This window comes from Alligator mississippiensis, chromosome 9 (assembly GCF_030867095.1).
Source record: "Alligator mississippiensis isolate rAllMis1 chromosome 9, rAllMis1, whole genome shotgun sequence".
Taxonomy (NCBI): domain Eukaryota; kingdom Metazoa; phylum Chordata; order Crocodylia; family Alligatoridae; genus Alligator; species Alligator mississippiensis.
In genome coordinates this window covers 17,118,996-17,142,296 of record NC_081832.1, presented here as the reverse complement: position 1 = coordinate 17,142,296, position 23,301 = coordinate 17,118,996, and the positions used below count along the sequence as shown (strand labels likewise).

The following is a 23,301-nucleotide window of genomic DNA, read 5'->3' as shown; positions in this document are numbered from 1 at the left end:
AAGAGCATCAAGGTTTCAACTGCTGCCTGTCCCAGATATTAACCACACAGAGCCAGTACATATTTTAAATGTTACATCATCCCAGTACATCTACCTTGTTTCCCTACAAAAGAATGTAAAAATCACACTCAACTTGTATGTGGGATTGGCCTGTAATTGAGTCCCTAACTTTCTTGACTTTTGTGTTTGCCCTATTTTTGCAATGCAATAAAATGATCCATTCAGAATTATATTTTGGTGTAGTTTTTATTTTAGGATTTGTAGTGTCCATTTAACCCTTTGGGTCTTTGCTGCTAAAATTCTCCTGTGGAATCAGGAGGTCAAAGTCTTTATTGGTAGCTATCAATTTATATTCAAGAGAAAAGGTATTTTCCCCAAAAATTGAGTTTGAAAACGTGGTTGACTTAGATGTCAGGTCATATTTGGGATCAGGAAGCAATTTTACCCCATGGCCAGATTGGTATGGACTGTGGCAGTTTTTGCCTTCCTCTAGCAGGGGCATGGCCCTCAACCCAGGATCTCTTGAGCGTACACTGACAACATGTCACAAGCAGGACATCGGCTGCCGTGATTCCCCTGCTCTACCCGTGGCAGGTTAGGCTGTCAGGTCTGCGTTGTGGCAGGTTGCCGGTAGTCTGACGTAGGGTTTAGATTATTGGATTGTATGAAATGGTTTGGATAGGGATGACCCTGCCTCAGGCGAGGGGCTGGACTAAATGACCTGCGGAGGTCCCTTTCAGCCTGACTTCCCGATGACTCTGCAACTTGGGACTGGAAAAACGTAGTAATGGGCGTTCAGGCTGAAAAGGCCTCTTACACCTGTGTTACTCTATTGCAGTAATCAAGAACAGATACTAATGTAAAGTGCCGCAGCGCGTGGCTTCCCGGAAAATAGTAAAATAACCATTGACTTGGGACATCCAGGATTATTTCCATCCTTATCAGAGGTACTGTACACGGTCACTATAGTGTCTAAACACAGGGCTTCAAGTGCCTAATATAGCAGCCGTCCTAGCTGTTCAGGGCCGAGAGATATCTGAGAAATTAGTTTTCAGTCGGGATTGCCTGATGCTGTGAACTCCGAGAAACATCTGTGGCCTCCCCAGTTTTGTCTGAATTAAAGCGCTGAGAGCCCCTTGCAGCCCCGGCCCGCAGGGGGCGAGGCGGGCCGGACTCCGAGCGGCCGCCCCCTGCCTTGGGCCAAGGCGGCTGCGGACCCCGGCCCGGCCCGTCGGGGCTGGGCTGGGCTGCCCGGTCCCCGGGGAACCCCCGCCCCGCCCGCGGCGCTCCTCCCCCTCCGGGGCGGGCCGGCCCGCGGCGCTATAAGTAGCCGGGCGGCGGGGGCCGCTCACTCCGCGCCTGCACCATGTCTTGCTGTCGGTCCTGTGCGCTCTGCGCCGCGATGGTGCTGCTCCTGGCGGCCGCTGCCGCCTCCGCCGAGTCGGTGAGTGCCCGGCCGGGCCGGGCCGCTGGGGCTGTCGGCTCCTCGCCCGCCGGCCCCTCGGCTGCTGCCTCCCCCGCGGCCGCCCCACAGGCCTGTCCTGCCCCACGGCTCGGCCCCCGCCCTGGCGGCGTCGCGAGGTGCCTGAAGCTCCTTGGCCAGCGGTTCGCCGCGAGCCTGTCTCCGAGTGACTCGCTGGGGCAGGGCCCGAGGAGGAGCGCGGGGCTGGGGGGTGCCTGGCTGGTGTCAGCCAGCGGCTCCTGCCCCCACGCCAAGGCTGGCCTCGCTCGCTGCCTGCTGCCTCTTCCTTCCTTGGCTCGGCTCTGCAGTCCTCCGCCTGCCCCCCAGCTCCCGCTCCAACAGGTTGCTTGGCCTCTTTCCACGCCTGCTTTCTCTCCCCATGGCTCATTATCTCCTCTCCTCCCCAGCCCTTGCCTGCCTGAGGCAGCCGTGTCCCCCCTGCCGCCCCTCTGTTTCCTCTTTCCCAGAGCTCACAAACTTCCCATCGTCTCTCGCCTGGTGCTGGCCTCCTGATTGGGACCTGCCTTCTCCGCAGGCTCTGCTCTTACCAGCCGTGGGCTCGGCGTCTGCTGGGGCTCCAAGCCTTTACCTCTGTTGGATGCTTTTCTAGGTGTCCGCTGCGCTGGGGCCTTGGGTATGACCCCTCCGGCTGCCGAGGGGGATTGTTAGGATTGGAGGCTTTGTCACCCTCCTCCTCGCATCACCCTTGATTTTTGACCCCAGCAGTGATCTGTGTGTTGATCAGTCTGTGGCTCCACCCTTGTTGTCCCATCCAACATGCTGGTGGCTTGGCAAGTAAACCCTCACCGCAGTAGCTGACATTTCTATTGCTTCACCAGTTGGCAGCGGCCTTCTGTTCTGACCAGCCAGCTTGAACAGAGTCCTAGGCTACACAAATCCTTGTCATTGCTGTTGGGCTTTCCCCACAGTTAAAGCCACGCAGGCTAGCGCTGGCCCAGATGAAGACAAAAACAGCCTGGGTCACTAGGACTCTGGAGTGCTTTGTGACCATGTTTGGTCTAAAATCAACCCTGCAGCTCCGCGGGCCTGGGGAGCAGAAGGAGCTACAGTCTTCAGATCCTTGCAAAGACGAAATGTTTCTGTGCGGTTGTAGCTGGAACTCCTTACAGCAAGGTGGTGAAAACTCTCTCAAGACATGACATTGTCTGAAGTGTGACTACAGCTGAAATAAGAGGGCAGATAGGTGTGAATGAGAGGGGTTGGGTTGGTGTGTGGTGGGAGGAGGGAGAGCAGAGCACAGAGGGGTGATGTGATGGTTACAGGTCACCTGGACATGTGGATGCTGCTTCCCTTCAGTGGTGTTGGCATAGCATTATTGTACACCATGTGCAAGGGGACTTGGGAAGGGTACGGCCATGTTGTTGGTTTTGACCAGGAGGGCATGGGTTTGATTTCCTGTGTTTTATGTAAGGGCAGGGCCTCCAGGCTTCTGAATCTGCCTAAATATTCCCACAGAGCCTGTACAATACACAAGCCAGAGAGACTTTGGAGCAGGATCCGTTCTGTTTTATTTATTTATTTATTTTACTTTTTCTCTCCATGTGGCTTTCCATTTGTGCAGGGTTTCTTTCACTGGGGTAGCCTTGCACGTATTAGGGCTGGGAAAACTGTTTTCTGACGACACTAAATCTGTAATTTCTGCCCAAGCGGCTGGCCTGCCCCCTTAATAACATGGTGTAATAACTTCTAGATGTGGGAGCAGTCCTCTGGTTTGGAACACAGGATCCATAGAAAATGGTACTAAAATCTCTGAGGTGCTGTGCTGTTCGTCCTTCAGGGCCCGGAAGGGCATCTGGGTTGTATTAGCTGCACATTTGCACTTGGGACACCTAGATGCCTTTGGTTAATGGAGCTATGCCTGAAGGGAAAGGGTGAGCAAGCAGAGGAGAGGCCTAGTGAAGCAGCCAGGCTCTGTTTTTTCTCCGGCACCACCTGCCTGCTTTGTTAGTACCGCTTTAAAAGAGCGTTAACACTTCCCAGAATTTGCGGGGCCTGTGATTCGCCATGTCGCTGTTTTGATGATGGCACTGTTTGGAAGGTAGTACAGCATTATTAATGTTAAAACCGGTTTGGCTTGTCCTACTGTTGATCCCCAAGGCCTGTTCTTTCTGCTTTTTGCCTGGTTTCTCCTCTGTCCCTCCCAATCAAATCAAGGTTTTCTTATCTGCATGTAATAACTCTGTCTCTTCTTATCTGCTTCACTTGTGGGCTAGCCTGTTTCCTGGATGAGCAGTACCTGTCCAGAGTAGAGCAGTGAGCTGCGTTGCAAAGACAAATGTGGGTTACGGAGCTCTAACAAGTAGATGCTTCCTGGAGCTCTCTCTGCAAAACCATTGGCTGCCACTTAAAAAGCACCCAGGCAACATGGGAGAAAACGGTCTGTCAACTGCTTCAATGCATCTAGTAGTTCAGTGTAGTCCCTTCTGGAGTTTGAACATTAGGAACAAGGATCCCCCTCCCCTGTCCACAATTCTTTTCCAGGACTTATCCTTGAAGCTCAGAAAACAAAATGTCCTGGGATGCAAGTGTTGACCTGGTTGAGCTGCTGACAGTTGCTGGTTACTGAGTGACTTGCTAAATAATCTCACAGAAGTTTGGGAACAAAGCTTACATGATTGATTACTGATTACTAGATTAGTAACTTTCTGAGCCTCCCTGTTCTGTGACCTGGAGCTCTTGGGCTCTGCATAGGTGGAGGAAGCTCAGGGCTGATCTCCCTTTTCAGAGGCTCTTGATGTTGAGATAAAGGTTCCAAACTGACTCTCACATATATGTAGGTTGTTTTCCTGCTTTACCCCTTCCTGCTATTTTCTGGTGTACAAACCCTTGGGCAATGTCTGGGTAACCTGTAGTAGCTTTGGCAAAGATGACTAAATTGCTTGACTTCTGAGATCCACCTTCAGTCCAACAGCTCTGGAAATGATGTTCATGGCTAGGATCCCTTTTGTGTGTTTTTTTTTCCCCCCCCCCCCCCTTGCTTTAACAGCTCTGCTGGGCCATGTGGCGACTGAAGGCCCTCAACAGGCATGAATTGGATTCACTCCAAACACTAACATGGTTTTGTCTTCTCTAGATGATCCTGCCTGGTGTTTGAATGGCTTTAGTTTTGATCTGCTGCTGTCTTGTTTGCCGACTGCAAGGCAGAGTGCTGCAAACTTGCCCCCCCCCCCCCCCCCCCCCCCGACAATAGGGAGGGGAGAGAGTCTGGCTGCTGGCACAGTGCAGACTTCAGCAGAATTCCCACAGCCTGTCCCAGCCTCACTAAAAATCCTTATTGCGGCTGAATGCATTGGCTGCTTGAAACCACTTGGCTGACTGTAAAGCCTTTGTGGCTGTACTGGACATCTGATGGAGGCTGTGCTCACTAAATATGGTAGTCAAGGAAGAAGCTTCCTCTGGAGAGTAGTGTGGAGCTGAGTGTCTAGTGTTCATAGAACAAGGGAACTTTGCATTGCCGGAAGCTGCCTATGACTAGAATTAAGTGCTATGTTGTAAGTGGCTGCGGGATTTGGGGCATATTGTGGACACCACAGCTGAAAACCTCTTTCCATAATATTTCTTCATTTCTGACTGTTTGCTTTAACTTGCTCCTGGTGGCTGGCCTGAACTGTGGGGTTTTGTGTTGCTTGAATTGCATCAGTTCCTCCCCTTCTATTGCTGGAATCTGACTAGTTTCTTAGTCTTCCATGTTTATAGTATGGTGTAACAGCATCCCCAATAGGGAACTGGGCCATTCTAACTATGGGGGGGACGGGGTGTCTTGAACTAGGAGTTGAAGACAAACACAAAATGTGTAAGTAAGTCCCAGTGATGCTGTTAGCGCACAGCCAGCATGGAACTTGTCCCTGTTTTGAGACCTGGAGGAATGCAGGCTCTTAATAGATTAAGGCCTGAAATGATTTGCCATAGAACGGAGCTGTTGTGATGAAGTGAGATTGTGCTACTGAATGAGATGGGAGCAGCCTGTTAAATACTTCTGCACTGAGATGTAGTAAGTTGCTGGGCTATAGAGGATTTTACTTGAATGGTGCTGATTCCTTATTGGATTACTTCAGACCCCCATTTTCAGTAGAAGTGCTTTCACCCAGTATTTGACCCTGCTTTTTCTTCCTATGGATGAGTTGCTCCTGGAATAAACAGTGACTTCTGTTTAGTTCTCCTTCAAGAATCGTTACTAGTGGTGACGCATCATTGAGTGTACTCTGCCCGGAGCTTTGGAAATTTAGTGGGGTTTTTTTGGGGGTGGGTTTTTTTTGGTGCCTTCCTAGGATTTGTCAGTTATTGAGTAATACTGTGCTGCTGTCTGACCAGCTGTGAGTCAGACTTTCCCTGATGCCACAGTTCTGGAGGGGTTTGACTCTCGGAAAAAAAGCAATTTCCGAGAGAGCCAAACTCCTCCTGAACTGTAGCATTAGGAGGGGGGGAAAAATATCTTCCATTCTTCAGCAACCTGTATATGCTGACGCAGAGCGTCACTAGTTTAATCTTAACTTCCTAATCTGGTGTGGGCTAGGTCTAGATATTTTTATCACTAAAACACGATTGGCTGCTGGAACCTCATAATTACCACCACTGAATAGTAGAGCTAAATGGAAGGAAAACTGACTAATATAGACAAGGTGCTCCAGTAACTCAATAGCTGCTGTATTGAATATAATGAAGTAACTGCTACAGGGGAGAAAAAGGACCATGGTTAGTTTAAAATGAGTGAGTAGGGTTAAACCATTAAACTCCTTTTCAAAACTCATTCTACTACTTCTGGAATAAATAGTTTAACCTCAAACCTGGAAGCTGATGTCAGTGTAGGAGGGGGAAATACACAGGAAATACTTGCATCTTCTTGAGAGCATGCTAAGTTTCAAGTTATTTTTCCTGGAAATACCCCAGTGTACTTAGTTTCATGTCTGTTTTGGTTAGGTTCTAGGGTGCAGGTACTTAAAATGCACTGAATGTGCTGTAGCTATACAAATTATAATAACACTTAACACTTAAAGCAAAGAAACTAAATTATACCTGGAACTTCTTATTTTTGGGAATGAGATGAGCTTGGCTCTAAGCCATAGCACTAGTACACAACGGTCATTGTAAGGTAGAAAATTAATGCATATTTTCCACTAAGAAAATAAATGCAGAACGCTACAAGTCTTGGTTCAGAGATGATACCTTTTATTAGACCAACTAAGAAATTGCAAAAAAACCTTTTTTCTGTAAGCTTTTGGGCTCACATACCCTTTATTAGGCTCAGGGAAAACTTAAAGATGGTAAAAAGTCTCCATAGGTAGGAAATAAACTTCATTTTTGCACAGAGGAAGCTGAAGATGGAAGTCTGTCCCTCTGGGTCCATGAGAGTGTCTTTGTGAGTTGCTCTTTGTTGTGCAGATCAGGCTTTGCCACTCTGGCTTTTTCCCTCTTTCTGGCCATCATCACTTTGGGTTTGACTGCCAAATGGTGGGATAATTTAAGTCTGTTACTGGTTGTAAAATCCTGGAGACAAAGAGCTGTGAGCCAAACAAGCTGAAGTCAATACTATCCACCCTCTGCCCCACCCTGTGTGGTGACTTATTCTACTTTTACCTTGTGATGAGACTAGGGTGACTACGATTTTACAGTGGGGTGGGTCGTCAGTGTGAATGTGTCTAGTCTGCTACCACATATGCCTGCCTCTTCTCGGTGAAAGGCCTCAAGACGAAGGGTTCAGTTGAAGCACTCTTCAGTCTAAAACAGCAAACTTCATCTACCAACTGCCTTGTTGCCTTGCAGAAGCTGTGGTGCTCTTGGGCCCATAGCAGGGGTGAACAGACCAACTACTCCAATCCCTTGGATTGCTGTCTTGCATTCAGAAAGCCTCCCCTGTTCTGTTCAGGAAGGGGCCTAGAGCCATAATATCTCTTTCTACTAAGAGGTAGAGAAACTGAGCTCTAGAATTTGGGGCACTGAAAGCATCTCTTGAGCTACTGTAGTTGCATAACTTGTCTGTTAAAGGTAACGCACCTGGAACCTGGTGTGTTAGCTTTCTGGCCAAGGAAGTCTCTGCTGGAGTGGTCTTAAACCAGAAGTGTTGAAGTGATGGCTTATGTAATGCAGCTAAGTTGGAAAAACCCTCCTTGTAGAGAGGCAGTTATACCTGTGTAAGTGCTTACACTGCCTTACCAACCAAACTTCCAGCAGTTGTGGTCTTACCCTGATACCCGTCTCTACACCTATGGCTTTTACTGGTATAGCTATGAAGAACCTTCCACTGCTAACTAGCACAGCTGTGCTGGCAAAACTCAAGTGTGGGCTAAGCCTAAATCTCTAGGCGCTTGATTTGATTAAAATGGATTGTGGGGAATGGAAATATTTGCTAGGTGCTATATTGGATCTCAACTGTGCAAACATGCCTAGATTAGTGGTGTTGAACTAGCTTGCAAAGGCACTGAACTTCTGCTGTGCCTAATTCTCTTTTGAAGTCTGATCTCTGATGTCCTAATTATTGATAACGCTCTGGTATGAAGGAGTATTAAAGTGCAAGGAGTCCGGCTCTGAAATGTTTGCAGCCTGGCAGAATAACCCATGGGACTGAGTTGTGTCCTTGGAAAAATTGCAGTCTCTCACTCCTTGTGGAGAGTAGAGCAGCCTGAACTCTGTAAAGGGGATAAAGTACTCTGGCTTCAAAGTGCAGGGTTGGCATAAGGAAACCACTGATAAAATATTGGCTTCTTCTTGGATACCCATGTATCTTCACCAAGGAAGTAAAAGCACTGTGGACCCCCTAGACTTGCTCAGGAGAGCCTTCAGTGAGGATTATCTAGTTTACAAAGGTTGTAGTGGGTCTGATGAAAAATAATGCGGCAGCAATGAAGTGCTAGCTACTCCCTTTCATGCTGTGCCTATTCACAGCCAGGATCTTCTCTCACTTCAGGGTATATTGTCCAAGTGATCAGTGTGGGGTCCACTCCAATTTGGGGGACCCCTTCTCTTCTCCCCAGTGCTACACAAGGCCTTCCAGTTTCCTGCAGATCGGGGGCAGTCAAGGACTTGATATAGCCCGTCTTGTTGTAAACAGATCCCTGCATGTGCTGGTCTGTAATGAGAGTTATACAACCTTTTTATGGCTTTGTGGTTTGTTAATTATCAGCGTTTGTGTTTAAAGACAACTGTCTTTCTCCTCCTCTTTGCCTCTACTGCAGTGCCTTAAAGACACGGAAGGGGACTGAGTATAAAGTGTAGGCTGTTGAAATGCTGATGGACTGAAAGCATGACCTTTCTCCTTTTTCCCCTCCCCTGTGTCAAGCTGGGTGCTGTAACCCAGACTTGGCCACCAACTCCTCCTTAAGTCCTGCCTACAGCAAGGCCATCTTGCTGGCTGTCCATAGCAATGGTTTATAAACCATGGGGATTATGACTTCACTCCTAGGGGAGAATTTATAGCTGTCAGCTTTACAGTTAATGCCAGGAATGTACAGGAGGAAGGACTTCCCCTTCTCTCTGCCCTAATAGAATCTGATTTCCTCTGTAAACCACCTATGACCTAAAATGTGCTGGAAAGAAGAGAATGTGTGGGTGCAGAAGGTGAGACTTGTCTTTGGACAATTGGAAAATGCAGAGCAGCTCCTTTCTAGGACTTGGTTTTTCCTCCTCCTACCTAGGCACCTCAACAGGAACTGCTTGCAGAAGTGGGCTCTTGGCTTCCTCTGCACAGGCTCCAGGACCAAGTAACTTGAGAAGTGCTGGGTCTATCTTGGCAGTCTGGCACCTCACCCAAGCAGTTATCTGATTTGGGGAGGGGGGGAAGCAAATAATCCTTGCTTAGTGGGCTCTGTTAATAATATTGGTGCTCCTGGCTTTTTATTAGTTAAACTGTATTGTATTGGAGAAAATGTACAGTAGCTCTTCTTGCTCTAGCAAGCGCTTGGGCTGGACAGTCCACCCTAGCTTAAGTTATCTAAAATGCAGGCAAGGGCAGGAAACCATGATAGTCTCCCTGCTTGTGCCAAGAGAGCTGCTATCCTGTGGATAATGTAGGACAGATCTTTCAAGGAAAGGAAACAGTCTGCCTTCTGCATATTGAGCAGATGGCAAAAAGTCAGTTCAAGTGGCTTTCCTGTAATGTAGTTATGCTGGTGGAATGAGGCACAATATTTGTTTCAAGCCAGGTGCCTTTTTCTTCTTTCTGGAAAAGAAGTCTTCCCTCTTCCTTGCTGTGTATTAATGAGTTTGGGCAAGTATTTTAAGAGGGACTTCTTGTGAGGGTGGGAAGGCACCCTCTTTCCTCACTCTGGGTGCTTCCATTGGACACCAGATATTTGCATTTATGATGCTACTTATCCTGGAAAGACAGCCTTATGCAGCAATGTGGCAAGAGGTTAGGAGAGCTTTCTCAAAGCCAGAGTCCAGTCTTGTTTAGCTGACTGACTTGGTTCTGCCCGTGTTGCTAGAGTTTCCGGAGATGTAGTTCTTGCTTCCAAGGTACTTGCTTTCCAATAAACCTCCAAAACGAGGGGCTTTAGGGGAGCTAATGATCATGTCCTGCTGAATCCCTGTAATCTTATCCTGGATCTCTGGAAGGTCCTGAGTACTTGTGAATTTTAAAGGATGGTGTCTGAGGCCATGCAAGCAAATTGGAACAAAGGACTAGAAATTCCTTCTTGGGCCCTGGCCTCACTTATCTCTAGAACCAATGTCTCTTTCTCACTAGGAGGAGGAGGCAGATGACCAACAACAGCTGGCCATAGTGTTTCCCTTGGAACAGATTGCCAGTGGCTTTTTTTATGCTTGGCTTGTTGAACTTCAGCCTGCTTTACTGGAACTGCAGCCATGTCCTGCAATGGGATTTGTTCAAGCTGTGACCAAAAAATTTAAGCAATAGCTTGGTCTCTGGGATCTTCTGGTATTAGAGCCCCAGGCTGCTTGACTCTCTGGCCTGGGGGTAGAAATGCAGTCTTTAACTGAACTCCATGCTTGAGCCAGCATGACGGCCCCACTGACTAGAATCTCCAGGCAGCATTAATGGAAGGAGAGTGCATGTGTGCCCCCACTCTGGCTAAATCGCATGTTGTGTTGGCAGAGTTAAGTCTTCGTAGTAGTTGGCATCTTGGCTGCTACAGCAAAAAATAAAAGGGGGGGGCAGCTGATGCCAGTTATGATGGCTTTTTATGTAGCCATTTTGTGAATGCAGGTTTTTGGAGCATTGGCTAGAGCTCACAGTGCATAAATCCTCTCCAGCCTTCAACCTGAGGTCTAGATGTGCATTATAATGTGACTCCTGGCATGTGACTTTGTCATTAGCCAGCATCTGCTGCATGTGACACTATAAACGTACAGCTGAGAGGAGGAGGATGGAGGCATGTCCTGATATCGTCTGAGATAAATGATGCACACAGCTCCTTTCCAAATGTCCCTGGTTAGGCTCTGTAACAAAGCCAAGAATCGGCACTTGGCAGAAGGCAAAGTTAAGTTAGCTGTGTCGCGATGCCTCTGTTAGCCACAGCTTGTAACAGTTGCTTGTTCCTAAATCCACAAGTACATGTGCTGCTGAAGGCCTCTAGAGCGTGAGCCAACCCCACAGGTAAGGGTTAAGAAGAAACTTCTCACAGGCAGGCTAGTCCATAACTATTCTAGTGTGGCACAGTTTAGAAAGGTGTAGAGGGCCCCTTGGTCTGCTTATTCTGAATGATGACTGTAAATCTCCATAATGAACCTGGGGGGTCCTAATACCTCTCACCATTCCTGCAGGATTTTTCTTTACTGACTCACAGAAAAGCTGTAGTTCCACCAAATTTGGGGGTTGGGGGCAGGGGAGGGGAGGGCATGAGACCAGTCCAGTCTCCACCTTCTAGTGTTAAGTGCTGAAAGCGCCATGACCTGAATAATTACTACTAGTAAACTTATGGCCAAGATCAATTCCTGGCTTTGCAGGGTATATAAACAGTTAACCTGGCGTTACTAGCTTTCCCACCTGGCAAAGCTCCATGTTCTTTTGTCTGTGAAACATTGACTTTCACCTTTTAGTGATGTTTACTCCTTGGTGTGTGTACACAGTGCTGGGAGGCTGAAAGGCAGAAGTGAGCTTTAGAGGCCTCTATTGGAAGGTTTTCGGCCAGCCAGACAAACTGTGCACAGCTCGGATGCCCGAGACCATGGGTGTGAACCCCCCACCACCCGCCCCAGCTTGCTTTCTGACAGCCTTCAAAGAAACATTGGTTGAATTCAAACATTGGTGTGTCTGCTCAGACAATGGCTGCTGTGAAAGCTGATTGCATGCAGCTTGTGTCTGGAAAATTGTGCTTTTGCTCTAGAGAATGTTACTTGGTCACTTTTGCAAAAGGGTGTGTTGGCTGGGGTGATGTGAAGGAGGCAAACACTCTTGGTTAAGAGCCCTCTCGCTCTCGCTTCCCAGAACGAGACAGTGGCTATGGAAAGTCACATGTCGGACAGGAACCTGGCTCGCTGCTCTGTGCAAACTAAACAGAGCACTAGCGGGTGAGTCAGCTGCGGGAATGTGAGAGAGAGCCAAGGGCACTGTGAAATCCAACCCCTCCACTGGGGGGACAAAGGCCTGCAGCCCTGTTGGCTCCGTGGGCATTAGTCTCCTTCTTCTACAATAACAGTTGTGCAGTCAGAGCTGCCTTCTGTGTATCTTGGCACCTCTGGAGCACTGATCATCGCAGGGGCTGGGCACTGGCTGTCCCTTGGGCAGACTCTCTCTCTGGACGCAGCGCTTGGCGCGAATGGCACAGAGTGCATACGCTCCGGCACACAGGCAAACTGGTGGCTAAGAATTAAACCTCTTAGTGACTGCTAGGCAGGAAAAGCTCCTGCTCTTCCATTCCCCTCCCTCCCTTTCAGGGTTGCTAATCTCCCTTGGCATTTACTGTGGGTGAAATCTGCTTAAGGGTGGAACTGGGTTTCTGCAGTCCAAAGCTTCTAGGAGCTGGAGTGTATTAATAGCAGGGCTTGGCCTTGGCTGCCTGAGTGAGGTGGGGCCATGCAGCCGCTTCGTCCGATTCTGCCATCATGAGTCGCCAGACTTGGCCCTGGCCCTGCTCCAGCACTGTAATAACAGGTGGCAGCATGGGCTGCAGGAGTTCAGATGCTGTGCTCCAGCTGGTGACCACTGAAGGTGTTAAGTTGAATGTGGTCACAGGCCTTGGCAGCAGCCAAGTCCTGTTGAAAAGGGGTTAGAGATGCAGCCTGTTGGTTGCATGCCCCTGGGGGAGGGCGGGGAGGTCCCTGCATGCCTGAGCCTGGCCCTTGGATTCACGAGTGCGGCGTCTCTTGAATGCTGCTGTAAACAGGCAGCTCTTTGCATGATACGATGCTTCCCTGGCACCTGCACTGCCTCAGGGATTCTGTGCCCTGCCAGTGACAAGTGTCGCTGGTCTAGACTCACCCTCAAACTTCCTGGGTGCTGCTCTGCAAGGTACGGCTTGCCTCTGGCTCCCAGGAAGAGCTGGGCCCTTTACTGCTGGACAGACTTGGCTAGAAACATGGAATTAGTTGTTTGTGTGAGTGTTAAGTGAGATGCCCAGTGCCTCCCCCCGGTCTCTCTTCCAGACACAAGCATAACAGCTTTTTGGGTTTACCAGGACGTTTCTCTGAAGGGCTGGGGAACTAGTCACTTTTCACTCATTCTATCAAGTGAGACACTTGAGTGTGCTTTGTGAGTCAGGAACTTCCTTGAATTTCTCGCTCACTGTTTCAGTAAACACTGTTCTAGTAGATGGACTCTTCTGATAATGGGCCCTGGCATAGTCCAGAGTACCTGCCAGTCGCGAGAGACAGGCTATGGTCTTGCTCACCCCTAATCTGACCTGATAAAGCCTGCCACCCAGTTGCTGCAGTTACTCACTGAGCCAGGTCTCTGCCTTCCTCCTCCCTTGTTAGCTGGACAGACAGTCCTGTGATTCAGCAGTGAGTAGCAGTGCTGAGTCACATATGTGCCACCTGCTAATATCCGTTGTGTAGTGATGACCTCCTCGATGCATAGCATGACCTGAATGCTTTGTTCCAGGGGATGATGAAAGGTGCCCCATCCTCTTGTGTTGGGGCTGCCAAGTACTGGCCTTGTGGTGAACTGGAATTAATCATTTTCCACAATAGGGGATGGTACAAGCTGCATCTCTTCCTAGTTGTCTTTTGAGGGCACAGTTGGAAACGTTCTATCAGCACAAGAGTGTACTGCTAGCTCTTCAAGCTGCTCAGTTGCATGTTTCCCAGTTCCTCTTTGTTCTCAAGGGAGCTAAAGCTGCCTGCCTGAAAGCCCCCCAGAGTGTGCTGCAACTACTAGGAGAAACATCTTGCTTCCAGACTGTAGAGCTTAGTGGTGGTGCCATGCCAGTTTAGCATGAACTTCAGGTACCTAATGTGACGATGGGGCCCTTCTGGAGAATGGAATATCTGCGCCAGCCAGTACAGCAAAGGCTAGTGAGATGGCCTGTGGTTGCATAGTGCTCCAAGCCCTAGGGAAAAGGTTAAATCCCCTGAGGAGCAAATGACTTGCTAGCTGTGGAACTGTGAGTAGCTGGTGCAGCTGGAGTGCCACAGCCAGGGTTATGTTCTTTGTGCTTGGATGTGCCGACGTGCCGTGATGTCGGAGCCAGGGAATCATAGCCTGGCCCAGCCCCTCGGTTGTCATAACTGCTGAAAACTGCATTGGAGGAGTCGGTTGTTACATACTCTTGGGGACTGCAGAAGGTTTAGGTTGCTGATTCTTCAAAGGCCTGCAGGGTTTGAGATTAGCTAGTCTGCAGGCATTATGAGAGCCAACCCCAACTGACTACAGAGAGCCAATCTGTGCTGCTGCTGTGTTAATGCACTAGTCTCTAGCCTGGCAGGCCAGACCCCTTGGGTCTCTAGGTCTCTTTTAGTAGCTACCTCTTGAGCTGTTTGCTTTGAGAATCTGATGTGTTCTGGAGGGGACCCTTCGCAAGCAAGCTGCTTTTCTATATGTGGTGCTTTGATCCTGCCTATCTGTCTGACAATTTTGCTTTTCAGTCTGGAGACTTTCTGTCCACTTTTTAACCCTTGTACGATAAAGTATCTGAATTAAGTGAAGTGAATGATGATAAACTATCTGGATCTGGAGGTTCCAGTTTAGTTGGGGGGGCAGGGGCACCTGATTCAGCACCTGACGTAGGTTTGGGAAAGGTTCTCCAATGTACTGTAAGCTGCAGTTGCTCCCCTCCCCCCACACACATTAAAGCATCCTGTCACAGACTTTTGCTTAAGATGTTATTGCAAAACCTGTCACTCCATGAACTTGCTGAAGCCCTTCAGGAAATCCCCACTCAGGCTGGTGCTCTTCCTCCTTAGACATGGGGATTTTAGCTCACTCCAAGCCAAGAAAGACTGTCATCTTTCCTCACCCAAAGGTTAGGTTACGCTCTGTTGGCTCAGCTGGCCTGGCTACAGATGCTGCTCTCGGCCTGAGAACTGATTTTTTAATGTAACTTTCTGGCCTCTGCCAAAGGACTTTAATGTTGCGTCTTTCTTCTCAGGTAAGGGAAACCATGACCATGGATCCACAGCTGCTAGAAGAAGATTACTCCTCAGGCGCGTTGCCAGATGATGAAGATGTTGGTCGCAGCAGTTCTGAAAGCACCATTGATGATGATGATGACTATGATTCATCAGGGTCTGGTGATGAAGGTATGTAGGCAAAGGAGCGTGAACCTTAAAGGGGAGAACTTCCATTGACTAATATCTCTTCATGCTTTGGTCTTCCATGCATTTGTTCTTTGGCCCTAGTGGACCCCAGCTTGGCAAGTCATTCAGCTCTAAGTAAGCTTGGCCAGGTGCCTTGCACATGGTGTTTCTTTGGTACCTAAGTGCGCTAAGGGGAACAGTGGAAGGGCACCAAACCATGTTTTTAGAATAGTACTGTCTTGCCTCTACTAGGGCATTCAAATGCATCATCTTTCCAATGCGTGATGTGATAGTATTGGTGAGAGAGCAATGTACCATTCTTTGGATCCCCTTTCTTTATCTAACAGCAAGGGGCTCTGAAATTTAATCTCCGTTACATTTTGTCCTTTTACAGCCCCGAACTTGAATCTTCTAGGTGTGCCTTCTAAAATGGGTGACCCGATTCAACTCTCGTAGCACAAACAGGTTCCAACAGCTGGCACGTTGTCCTCCTCACATGCACACTACATTCTCAAAAGGAGAACAGGCTCTGAAATTAGCCTGTTGCATGTTCAGGCAGGTCTGGTGGCTGGTGTCTATGCAATTTATCCTTTAGGGATGGGTGTTTGGGAGCTCTGCCCTCTTTAAGCCAGCCTAGCAGGCCACAGTGTACTAGCTTCTGGAGCAACTCCTGCTAACCTGCAGCAAAAGTCACTTGCCATTGCTGAGGACTTCTCCCCAGACCAAGTTAGTTATATGAGATTGCCTCATGTGGCTTTGCAATCAGAGCTTCCAACTGGTAAAAGCATTCTGAGATGAGACAGCTGCAACCAAGGCACAGCCGTGATTGTACCACTGCCAGGCAGGATGCTGGATATTGGGAGACGTAGAGACTAAGAGAAGGTTAAATGCTGTGCTTTTTCTTTTCAGATGGCTTTGTCCTGACTTCAACCAGCACAGTCAGTCTTGTGGTGGGTATTGTTTTTAAACTCTTCCTCCCTTCCTAAAAATCTAGTTCAGTAGTCTCCCTTCATAAGGCCTGTCTGTCACTGCAGGCTTCTGACCCCCTGTTCCCATTGCCATCCTTGCTAGCACCTGGCTTGCAGAGGATGCAGTCCACTAGCATACATGAGGGAAGCATTTCCAATATACACCACTGAATTCACTGGGTGCCACAAAATGGTATCTGGCCCCTGCTTTTCTCTCCTGTATTACACCTTTTCAGTAGGTGCTTACTACAGGGTGTGTCTTGCCTGCTTTATTCAGAGCTCCAGTGATAACCACATCCCTGAAGACAGTGGGGAAAGAACAAAGGACATGAACAAAAACGGGATGGAAGACAATGAGATCATTCCTGGGGGAGTTGTGCCTCTTCAGGAGGAGAACCTGTCCAACAAGATCTCCATGGCCAGCACCGGCAGTAGCAGCATCTTTGAAAGAACAGAAGTCCTTGCAGGTAACTGCCCCTCCCCTGCTCCCCAGCTAGCGTCATGCTGTAACATGGGAGTGTCTCCACCCATGCTATTGTGTGTTTGGCCCTTCCGAGAAGGGAACAAGACTACTTTAGTGCAGAGCCAATGGGGCACAAGGCTACCATTATATGCCTTCCAGTCCTCCAGTTCTGTGAACACTGTAGAAACTCCTGCCTAGAAAGTGTGGTGGCCTGAGGGATAGGGGGTGGGACATGGCTTGGTAAAGGCTCGATGGCTATTGTTCAAGTCTCTCCTCCAGTCTCATAAAGGGGAACTGTGGAAGTGCTGTGCCTGCTCCAGCTCTCCTTCGTGCCCAGCCTGTGATTATCTAAGAGGATCATTTAGCCATAAATCAGTGGCACAATATGCTTCAGTCACTTGATAGCCTTATAAATGAACTGCAGTAGTTCTCCCTTTACAACACAATGACTTGCTTCTTCTGTATGGGCACCTTGCCAGCATAGGGCAGACTCCTTCTCTGATGGATTTTAGTACCTAGATTCACAGCAGCAGGCTAACTGGCTCTTTTTACAACAAAACAAAGCTGCTGCCTACCCCTCGCCATTACCACATCTGCAAAACTGTCACTCTCGAAGCAGGCTTAGTTGGGATGAAAGATGTTGGCCTGGCAGCTCTAGGGGACTGGAAACTTCTGTACATGGCCAGGGTCATGCAAGCTTTTTGGGTTGTCTTCATCAATGTGCCACACAGCTCTTCAGCTCTTCTCAATGCCTGGCTGCAGTGGCGGGGGTCAGCGTAAAAATTGCATTTGACACAGAGAGAGAGAGAGAGAGAGAAGTGGTGATCTCCCTAGAGCATGTGATCCTCATTTGGAAGTGTGAGATGACCACCAGAAAAAGCTTTTTGTGCCATTGAATCAAAGTTCTCCCATCCTGTTCTCTAGAACTGAACCAACTGGTCTCTGCCCTAGTTGAAGGCATTGGGTGTTTAAAGAAACTTGCTTTAGTTGCAAGAGATGCTAATGTTAAGCCAGCTTCTGAGTATTCCTGAATGTGATGGAAGGGCCATTCATAGCATCTGCGAAGACACTTGTCTTCTGCATTTCTGAATTACTTGGTCTAGAAGGTGCCACCTTGCCCTGCCTTCTGTCTGGGATGGAAAATGTCTTGTTGCCTCTGAACAATAAAGGCTACCAGGCCTGAATGGCAGTAGTAACAAGATGCTTCTGGTGGGCACCTCAAACACCAGCTCCATTGGAAGCAGTTCTGGAATAATTCATTAATTGTGTATGGTTTTGTTTTTGTTTTGTTTTTTGTCTAGTGAGGCAGGTCTGAGAATTTAAGGACTCACTCTGCTCTGTTTTACAGCTCTTATTGCAGGTGGGGCAGTAGGGCTGCTGTTCGCCATCTTCTTAATCCTCCTTTTAGTCTATCGCATGAAGAAAAAGGATGAGGGCAGCTATGACCTGGGCAAGAAACCAATCTACAAGAAAGCCCCTACAAACGAATTTTATGCTTAAGCTCACCAGCACCTCCTACCCATCTGGGGACAGAAATGGACTATATTGAAGCATTTGGCCTTCAGATGAGAAGCATTGAACAAATGGATTTTCTGGATGCAATTTCAGAGATTTCTTTAATTTTCTATGTGCCCCTTCCCATCCTGCTTGACTAACAAGGGCCCAACGAGATGCAGCAAGTCTTGAAAAACACTGTCATATTAAGAAAAAAGTACAAAAAAGCCAAACTTTTTTTCCCCTTTTTTTGGGTGATGGGTGTATGAATTATCAAGCTGTGTGTGGAAGCAAACTGTCTCTCTACCTGGTGTGCAGTATTCCTATTCACCTTTTGTAGAAGGCAGGATTTTCCAAAACCCTTCTGGAATAGGATTTGTCCTGCAGCAGGCTACTCATGTCAGGCATTTGGTACATGCCTGTTTATGAATTTTACCCTACAGTATAATGTTGCCTTATCAGGGGGCTTCTGTGCCCTCTGGGCTCAGGGTTCCTGTATGCCATAAAGGATCCATGGGAGAAATGACTATATGGGTTCTAGGGGGAAGCTTCCTTTTCCTTTGTCCTGGGCAGGGCTGTTAATCCATAAGAATCAGGAAAGTCTTTTTGCATAGCTCTGAGACAATCCCCTCTTCCTCCAAGTTTTTTTTTTTTTTAACGTAGGATTTTTTTTTTTGTAATAAAACTGCTAGGAAAAATAGTTTAATGTTTATATAAGTTTGTAGAAAGTGTGCTTACATAAACCCCTTGCTTTCTTAACTTCCTAAGATTATTTTTTTTCCATTCTCCCCCCCCCCCCCTCTTTTTTTTTTTGGCTGGGCATTTTCTCTAGACATATACTGTGCGTGGGTTTTTATACAATCCATATTCCAAAATTGAAGCAGCATTGGCTATGGTATGTTACAGGTTTCTTTTGTTCCTATAGCAGCTACTGTAGGAGACTTTAAAGATATATTTATGTGTTTTATCAATAATTTTTTTGATTTTTGACTTTTTTATAGGATTATTTATAGTTTCTCATGGCTGCTCTTGTTTTTTGGTTTGGTAATTTTGTTTCCTTTTTTTTTATATAAAACACTAATATAATGAATCTCTGTGAAAACTATTTAAGCTTTATTCTGTGAATTTTAATTAAGAACTGAAGGCAATAACTTCTGCTAGAATAAATCTGTATGCAAAATCGGGTTCTCTAACATGATTTAAAGTTTTATAGGGGGAAATGAGCTTTTTTAGCCTGTAATATATTATAATCAGTCCTATAGAGCTATATATTATATTTTTTCAGTGAAATGTACAATTTTAAGAGTAAAATGGCTAGAGTTAATTTTTCTGGATCTTCTGCAACCTTACTGTGTGTAAGGAGAGGGGGTTGGTCTAGCATCTATTGCTCTGCAATGTTTTTGTTCTGAATTGCAGTAATATCTTACTCTTGCTTATTAGTTACAGCTGGAGTCAAGCTAATGGTCACAGGACCTCCCTGGGTTACTTAGTGCTTCATGAATGCCCATAACATAGTGGACATCAGTTTAACTACTATGAGTTGTTGGAAACAAGACTAGCAGGTAAAATGCTGGCTTACAACCCTTATGGTTGACAAGTAGAGTTGAGATCACTTGCCCTCAGTTTTGAAGTCAGTCTTTTCCTTTTAAGGAGTCAGAGAAACAAGCTGGAAGCTGCTAGTATAAAGGAAGTAACCATTTCTTGGAAAACCTGCTGTTTAGTTCATTGGCTGTGATTTTATAGGCTCTGAACTGATCTCCTGAGGAGGATGGCTTTGTGGAGTGTCCTCCATACATATAATCTGCCAACGTGACAGTATGGGAATGCAGAGCTTCCTTGATGTTGCTCTTAAGGACCATGTAAATGGCTCCTGTCTTTCAAATTTCTCATGTAGAGGATAGGATGTGTGTGTCCTATAAGCAGCCTTCCCAGGAGGTCTTAGTTCTACTCGGACTAGATCTATAGCTAACCGCTTCCTATATGATCTTACTGAATGGGTTTTATTGACTATGTGGAAAGGTAGAGCCAAGGACACGGGCTTCTTATGTATTTTGGTAACTCAAAGCATAGCATAGGATATTGTCTTGGGTAAGACCGGATATTAAAAACCACATTGACTCTTCAAATCTTGAATCTGTACTAAAAGATTGGGGTTTTTTGTCTGGTCTCTTTCTGACCTGAACTTTCTCTTGCACTAGTCTTCTATCAGTACAGACTCAAGTTGGCACCCACCTGATTTTTAGCCTGGTGGGGAAACACTACCAGTCCTGTGTGCATATCTAATGGGGAGCAGGAGAATTCTGGCAGGGTTTGAGCCTGTAGCCTAAGGATACCTTCAAGGACAAGACTCTTAAAAGGCTGCTTATAAAGTTCAAACACACCTGTCCAGGGTCTGGCTCTGGAATGGGTACTGGGAAACTAATGGTAAAAAACAAAACAAAACAACCCTTTAAGACTATTTCTGGGCATTCAGCTCTTAGGAAGCAACCTATTTGTAACTGTCTGCTGCTTTGGATGTTAGGTTAACTTGTAACTGCTCTTGGGTTTATCTTTCACTGTTATCAATTTTTGATCGAAATAAAACTGGTACTTTCTAAAATGGTTTATGGGCATGGTTCTCTGTTGGGGACAGAACCAAGGGAAAGTGAGATTGGTTCATCCCAGTAAAACAACATGCTTGGGTTCTCATGAAGATAAAGAAGCCATTTAGTCCTTGCACTGGATCTGTGGCCTGTACCTCATAGTTCCCATTCAGTGCTACTTTATTTACAAGAGTTGGGTTAGGGTACTTGGAGCACTTCCCTAACAAATGGCAGCTGAGCAGCACAGTGACGGATGGGGCTGGATGTTCATGTGCTTGTGCAGACAGTGAGTCCATGCTCCTTAATCTTGGTAAATCTAGACAAACACCCCACTTGCACACGCACACAGCTCAGAGCTGGGTAGGAAGCTGGCTGATGTCAGCCTTGCAACAACCTGCTGGAGGGAGCAGGTCTGCAGAAGCAGTTGGGCCAGGTAGTTGGAGGTTCAGAACCACACCTTGTTTAGCTGGAGCAACTCTGCATCTATACCAGGGCTGATGGCTTCCTAGAGCCACTGCATCTCCATCCCCTGGACTGCTTGGGTGGGATGGATGGTGCTGACACTCTGCACTGCTACGGCCTCCTGGCAAAGGAGGGCAATGAAAGGGCCTGTCCATTATGTTGAAGGCCCAGCACTTTTTTTCACAAGTACCATGGTCACTAGAGCAAAGTGCTTGTGAAACACTAATTCTTTTTTTTCCCCCTCTCTTTTTGCCCTGCCTTACTTTTGAAGGCAACACACCTGCCCAGGGCCCTAGTCACAAGATGATGCCTTAAGCCTCCTAGTCTAGTCACACACTCAAAGTGTGTGGACCTTTCCTTCCCATCCCTTGCCCCTGATTTCATGAAGCTCACTGTTTTCATGTAAGGCTGATATTGACTGCCCCACAATGCATCACCTGTCTGACTTTTCTAGCCCCATAGGCCATGCTGTTTGCAGAGGAGAATGACACAGACCCAGGGGTCCATGTGCCTCTTGCTGCTGTCATGAGGGATACTTTGTCTGCTGCCTGGGTTTTCTCTCCTATGCTGCTGGGATTGTCTGAACTTCCTAAAGCTCCAGGTGGAAGACTGTTATGGTGCAAATGTTTGTTGCCATCTAGGTGGGTTGTCCCACTTGGCTGTATGGCAAGAAGTGGGTGGCTGCTCTTTCTTCTTCCCTGAGGGTAGAGCTTTAGGGCCAAGAGCTGCAACAGCCCCCTTTTAGTTCTGGCACTTACCGCCTTCTAGAACTGCACAGCATGGGAAGGCTGCAGAAAAAGCTATAGAAAAAGGACTGTTGGTACTGTAGTCCTGCAAGGCTTTATATTCCCAGTACCTTCCCCCCCAGACTAAGATGCTACTTTGTCACTTTAGCTGATTTGTGCCAGCAGGAAAACTAAAAAAATAAACCCACCAGAAGTCCTATTTCACTCAAGCGAATAAGCCCGACCCCTCTCAGGCTGCAGCCAGGCAAAGTCACATGGCCCCAGGCAGCTCTGACTTGCGTAAAGGGGCTGTCACCTCCTCCGAACAGGACGCAGTTCAGAGGAATGTTCCAATGTCCTGGCAGCTGGAATCGCAGCCTCAGATGTGCGTTGCTGCCTCTTGCTGAGCTCTGAGCTAATGTGAATGGAGGTTTAATTGAACTCGGGGTGTCTGTTTGCAGCTCTGCTTCCCTGAGGACACTCAGCTGAGTCACAAGGCAAATGAATGGGTCTCTCTCTGGCTGGGCAGAGCTGTAAGTGGAAAGTACTCCACTGAAACAGCCACAGTTGCCCCACACAACAGGGATGCTGTTGGTGTGTGAGTTCAGTCTGTGCACCCCCTTAAACCCTAATAATGGGGACTATATGAATTCCCCCCAAGAGAAACTTTTTTTTTTTCAAAATAATTATTTCTGTATAAATAAATATGTAACTTTACTGCCAACACTCCACCAAGCAGCCCTTGTGATTCACTTGGTAGATCAAAGTACACTTTGACATTTAAACCATTAAAAAGTCATTTCACAGTTTGTACCATGTATCTGTGCACCCATCTCCATACCCATGCCTGCACCTACTGTCCTCAGAGGGCCTGCCCCTGAAAAGGTCTATGCCAAAACCCTCTCCACCATATGTGGTCTACCATTTCTTTCCTGTCTTCCTGTAATACCAGTACATTTCACTTAATCCCATTTTAATACAGTCCCCAACTGTGGGGTTTGAGTGCCTGTTTATGAGCAGGTTCCTTGACTTTCCACAGTGCATACCTGAAGCTGGATTTGAACTGGTCAAAGTGAGCTGTCAGGGTCCCTTGCAGTCTGGTCAGGTGCCTGTAGACAGCCACTCCCCTGGTCAGGTCTCTCTGGAACCTACCACCACCAGGAAAAAGGTCTCTCTACTGATCATCAAGATGGCACTGAGAGTCAGGGCAGTGCTCTTCTCCTTGTCACAGGTGGGAGACTGAGGCACAAGGCTAAGTGACTTTAGGCAGGGTCATCCATTGCTGGCAGAGCAGTGACTTGAAGCTGTCTCCCATGTTCTGGGCTAGTGACCAAATGCCAGGCCAGGCTTCCTATGCCTTGAACTAGTGTTAAAACCCCCCCAAAGCAACAAGTGTCTGCATAGCACCACACTGTGTAGGATTGGTGTGGTTAAACAACTGGTATCTGTGCACTACCTACAGGGTCCCTGCACTCCAAGCTGTTTGGAGGGGGTAGGC

The 23,301-nt window shown here is 47.5% G+C and overlaps 1 protein-coding gene across 1 annotated transcript; it reads left to right on the top strand.

Moving 5' to 3' along the window:
• The first annotated feature begins 1,333 nt into the window (after positions 1-1,333).
• Positions 1,334-20,633, top strand: SDC4 (syndecan 4). The gene is made up of 5 exons (XM_006275788.4): positions 1,334-1,444; positions 14,962-15,112; positions 16,019-16,059; positions 16,355-16,544; positions 17,889-20,633. Exons 1-5 carry the CDS (start codon positions 1,367-1,369, stop codon positions 18,038-18,040), a joined length of 612 nt encoding a protein of 203 aa, XP_006275850.2. The 5' UTR covers positions 1,334-1,366; the 3' UTR covers positions 18,041-20,633.
• Positions 20,634-23,301: the final 2,668 nt, after the last annotated feature.

Excerpts from the sequence above, each read along its gene's own strand:
- SDC4 (XM_006275788.4), top strand. The coding sequence starts at position 1,367 with ATGTCTTGCTGTCGGTCCTGTGCGCTCTGCGCCGCGATGGTGCTGCTC. Across the intron at positions 1,445-14,961 it reads CTGCCGCCTCCGCCGAGTCG|GTAAGGGAAACCATGACCAT; the intron begins GTGAGTGCCCGG and ends CTTTCTTCTCAG. Across the intron at positions 15,113-16,018 it reads ATCAGGGTCTGGTGATGAAG|ATGGCTTTGTCCTGACTTCA; the intron begins GTATGTAGGCAA and ends TTTTCTTTTCAG.